The sequence below is a fragment of the Parambassis ranga genome, unplaced genomic scaffold, assembly GCF_900634625.1.
Source record: "Parambassis ranga unplaced genomic scaffold, fParRan2.1 scaffold_70_arrow_ctg1, whole genome shotgun sequence".
NCBI lineage: Eukaryota > Metazoa > Chordata > Actinopteri > Ambassidae > Parambassis > Parambassis ranga.
The window spans coordinates 282,347-287,139 of record NW_021144812.1 but is presented as its reverse complement, the minus strand read 5'-3'; the positions used below and the strand labels follow the sequence as shown (position 1 = coordinate 287,139).

The window sequence follows — 4,793 nt, the reverse complement described above, 5'->3', positions numbered from 1 at the left end:
CTGTGTGTGTGTGTGTTACTGTGCTGATGTAGCACAGATGCTGATGTCTGTACCTGTTGCTTTCTGCCTTAATAAAGGCTGCTTTGTCTACAGCAGTGTTCATGTGTGTCTGTCCATGTGTGGGTTCTGTCTCTGCTGCACTGCCTTTGGGGCCATGGTCAGAACCACCGGGACCGGACCAATCGGACAGAGGCAGCTGTGTTAGGATGGAGCTCAGAGGAGCTGCGGACTCTTGTGGTTCCTCCTCTGTGGCCCGATGTAACCGCTGCTCTCACTGAAGCTGAGCTGTGCTCTCTCCTGGAGACCTGACAGGTTCTATGAGATCCTCTGAGGTCCTGTCGGGTTCTATGAGGTCCTGTCGGGTTCTATGAGGTCCTCTGAGGTCCTGTCGGGTTCTATGAGGTCCTCTGAGGTCCTGTCGGGTTCTATGAGGTCCTGTCGGGTTCTATGAGGTCCTCTGAGGTCCTGTCGGGTTCTATGAGGTCCTCTGAGGTCCTGTCGGGTTCTGTCTGTGGGATGTTTCAGCTCATGTTGCTGCTGTTGGTGTTTTCAGCTGCCAGAACAGTGATCACAAAGAGGCCAGTCTGCATGTTAGAGACATGATCCTTTATTTTATCTCCTCCCAGTCGATCAAAGCTCTGAACTGATCTTTACAGGTAATAACACTGATCATCAGAGAAATGAGCTTCCCCTCTGAAGGGCAGCATGCCTCCAACCTGCAGTGTGAACACTGCTGAAAATAAACCTGTGATCACTTTGATTTAATGTCAATGTCAGCTTTATTTATATAGCACATTTATAAGGGCGTCTCCCACCAAAGTGCTTAACATTAAAATACAGAAACTCAAACTGATCAGATACATAAAAGAAACAAACTGCAGTAAAATACAATAAAACAAAGATACAATCATGAAACATAAAATCCAAAGAGCTGCCAACACTCAGGCAGAGGCCGAGGTGAACAAGGGAGTCTTAAGGAGAGATTTAAAGCACAGCTCGAGGCAGAGCGCTCCACAGAGTGGGAGCCCTGACTGAGAAGGCCCGGTCACCTCTAGTTTTTAACAGAGATCGGGGACCTCCAGAGCCATTTGGTGAGCAGACCTAAGAGCTCTGGAGGGCCGACGCACTACCAGGAGGTCTGATAAGTAGTCCGGGGCCATAAAAACCAATAAAAGAATCTTAAAATCATAAAATAAAAAAACAAAACAAATGCTGACATTTGTTCAGCAAAAACAGGATAAATACACAATGAGTCCGTTTCATTCCATCTCTGTTTTTTTATTGTTTTTATTGTCTGCCTCAGTCTGCCTCACTGAGCGATGAAGCTCACCTTACTGCCGCCGTGAGTGAGCAACGATGGAAACAATGAACGATGACATCATCAGCATGTCAAGAAATTAAACAACAGTCAATGAGTAATCAGTCAGAGGCAGGTCCATATACACATGCCATGGATCAAATGGAGTTAGATTATACACAGGAAGTACCTGGGAGGAGGAAGGAGGGTCAGACAGTAATCAGATTACATATAACCCCAAACTGTAATCAGATTACACCCGCTCAGAGAGGCGATGCTGAACCAGCTCAGACACTTCAAACAGACGTGTGTGAACAGGACGTCCGAGCTGAACATGAACTCCGCCTGCCTCCAGGTGTCTCCGTCTGTCTTCAGGTGTCTCTGCCTGTCTCCGCCTGCCTCGAGGTGTCTCCGTCTGTCTTCAGGTGTCTCTGCGTGTCTCCGCCTGTCTCTAGGTGTCTCTGCCTGTCTCCACCTGTCTTCAGGTGTCTCTGCCTGTCTCCGCCTGCCTCCAGGTGACTCCGCCTGCCTCCAGGTGTCTCCGTCTGTCTTCAGGTGTCTCTGCCTGTCTCCGCCTGTCTCTAGGTGTCTCTGCCTGTCTCCGCCTGTCTTCAGGTGTCTCCGCCTGTCTCTAGGTGTCTCCGCCTTACTCCGCCTGTCTCCAGGTGTCTCCAGGTGTCTCCGCCTGTCTCTTCTTTTTGGACAGCTGGTCGTACCATCCCTCAGACAGCAGCAGACAGTTAGACGGCAGCTACAAACCTCAGACATGAGTCCAGGACACCACAGGCTTCATGGGTCAACGTTTACATACAGTGTCATGAACAGACCGAGGAGGAGGAGCCTTCCTGCTACTCCCCCAGTGTGGGCGGGGCCTAAACGTCCCCTGTCTCCATGGACACAGGCGCCGTGTCCACAGGTGAGCGGTGGTGGGTGCTTTGGTGTCTCTTCACACAGTGTTTCTGGCTGAAGGCCTTCCCGCAGGTGCCGCACTTGTAGGGCTTCTCCCCCGTGTGGACCCTCATGTGGATCTGCAGACAGGACTTGGCGACGAAGCGCTTGCTGCACTTGCTGCAGGCGTGCAGCCGCTCGTTGCGGTGGTACCTCTGGTGCTCCAGCAGCTTCTTCTTGGAGGAGTAGATCCGGCCGCAGACCTTGCAGACGCGCGGCCGGATGCCGCTGCGACCCGGGTGCAGCACCATGTGCTCTTTGACGGCGTCCACGGTGCCGAAGCGCTTCCCGCACAGGCTGCAGCGGAACCGCTGGTTGTGGATCAGCTGGTGGTCTCGCAGCTTGACTACAGAGATGAAGGATTTCTGGCAGACGTCACATTTGTGCGGCCTCTCGGGCCTGTGGATCCACTCGTGGCTCTGCAGCACCGACCTGGACGTGAAGGCTTTGAGGCAGGTCTTGCACTGGTACGGCCGGTCGCCGCTGTGACGGGCCTGGTGTCCCCTCAGGCCGATGAGGGTGAGGAAGGACTTCCCGCAGACGTCGCAGCGGTGTGTTTTCTGATGTGTCTGCAGGTGGCGCCGCAGCTCCTCTGCAGACTCTGCCCGCAGGCCGCACACGCCGCACAGCCGCTCCTGCTCAGTCACATGACTCCACGCGTGCTTGATTAACATGTTCCTGGAGCCGCGTGGAAGACAGCAGACCTTACAGGCCGGCTGAGCGGGGGCGCCGCCGGCCTGCTCCGCCTTCACCTTCTGTTCCCGCGTCCTCGCCGTCGTCCTCAGGACGTCCTCGCCTCTGTCTGATTTCCAGCCCGGCTCGCTGCCGCCAGCAGACGGGACGCTCTGGGGGGGTTTGGGAGGCCTGTGTGGGGGTCAGGAGCAGAAAGTGAACACACAGCTGGACCTTCCTGCAGCCTGCTCAGACCTGCAGCACTCACCTGCTTTGATCTCCTCCTCTCTCGCCCTCTTGTGGCTGGAAGAGTCACAGAAACACAAAGAGTCCTCACTTCAGTGAAGGAACTGATCCACAACTTGTACCAGACACAGACACGTACCTGCAGGCGGATGTAGAGGGCAGAGTTCCCGCTGGTCCTGATGGTCCTGTGGATCTTCTCTGGGGTCAGAGTCTGAACCTGCAGAGGCTTCAGCCTCCTCGTCGTCCTCCTGTCAGCGATGAAGAAGTCAAAGGGCTCATCTGCAGCCAGCTGAGGGAAGGTGGACCTGAGCAGGTCCAGGAAGTCTGCCTCCTGCAGGCCACGAGGGCACTGCAGCTCATGGAGTGGGTACTTCTGGAACACTGAGACACAACCAAGACCTGATCAACCACCGTGTGTTCACATGAGTCCACAGAGACACAGAGAGACCACAGAGAGACCACAGAGAGTCCACAGAGAGTCCACAGAGACACAGAGACTCCAGAGAGAGTCCACACAGACTCCAGAGAGAGTCCACACAGACTCCAGAGAGAGTCCACAGAGACACAGAGAGTCCACAGAGAGACCACAGAGAGTCCACAGAGACACAGAGACTCCAGAGAGAGTCCACACAGACTCCAGAGAGAGTCCACAGAGACACAGAGAGTCCACAGAGAGTCCACAGAGACACAGAGACTCCAGAGAGAGTCCACAGAGACACAGAGAGTCCACAGAGAGTCCACAGAGACACAGAGACTCCAGAGAGAGTCCACACAGACTCCAGAGAGAGTCCACACAGACTCCAGAGAGAGTCCACAGAGACACAGAGAGTCCACAGAGAGACCACAGAGAGTCCACAGAGACACAGAGACTCCAGAGAGAGTCCACACAGACTCCAGAGAGAGTCCACAGAGACACAGAGAGTCCACAGAGAGTCCACAGAGACACAGAGACTCCAGAGAGAGTCCACAGAGACACAGAGAGTCCACAGAGAGTCCACAGAGACACAGAGACTCCAGAGAGAGTCCACAGAGACCACAGAGAGACCACAGAGAGTCCACAGAGAGTCCAGAGAGAGTCCACAGAGACACAGAGAGTCCACAGAGACACAGAGACTCCAGAGAGAGTCCACAGAGACACAGAGAGTCCACAGAGACACAGAGAGTCCAGAGAGGCTGAGTCAGGCTGATGGATGCTACGCTAACACTAGCCTGAGAGTGGTTTAAATTTACCAAAGGGTAACATCATGTTGATGCCAGGGTCCAGGATGTGGAGCCTGAGGGTTATGTGGCTGGCCCTGGGTCTGCCCCTGGGTCTGCCCCTCTTCCTCCTGTCAGAGGGGACGCTGGGACACAGGACGGGGGATTAAACCGTGGACATCTGAGAGTGACAGCAGAGGCTCCTGGGCCCTGACTCACCTGGCTGCCTCCCCCGAGGACGGAGGCCCTTCAGCAGCCCCGTGTCTCGGCACACACCGCCCAGCCCGCTGCTCCTCTGCACACTGAAACAAGAGTGAGTTCTCAGCTGATGATTCCACACGACACCGCTGGGAGCAGGTGGACAGACAGGCGGCGCACCTTCACTTGGACATAGACGATAGGTCTCCCAGGGGACTTCTTGGTCAGGCATATC

At 54.8% G+C, this 4,793-nt stretch overlaps 1 protein-coding gene across 1 annotated transcript in view; it reads right to left on the bottom strand.

Annotated features, from left to right (window-relative positions):
• Nucleotides 1–758: 758 nt before the first annotated feature.
• The window catches only part of LOC114431348 (uncharacterized), a 10,146-nt gene continuing 6,111 nt past the window's right edge, over nucleotides 759–4,793 (bottom strand). The window contains exons 9-14 of the mRNA XM_028398956.1: nucleotides 4,739–4,793; nucleotides 4,580–4,662; nucleotides 4,394–4,506; nucleotides 3,303–3,544; nucleotides 3,186–3,220; nucleotides 759–3,109 (exon numbers count right to left, since the gene is read on the bottom strand). The exon at nucleotides 4,739–4,793 is cut by the window's right edge and continues 178 nt beyond it. Of these exons, the coding sequence (XP_028254757.1) occupies nucleotides 2,170–3,109; nucleotides 3,186–3,220; nucleotides 3,303–3,544; nucleotides 4,394–4,506; nucleotides 4,580–4,662; nucleotides 4,739–4,793 (1,468 nt within the window). The 3' untranslated portion in view covers nucleotides 759–2,169. The remainder of the gene's footprint in view (nucleotides 3,110–3,185; nucleotides 3,221–3,302; nucleotides 3,545–4,393; nucleotides 4,507–4,579; nucleotides 4,663–4,738) is intronic.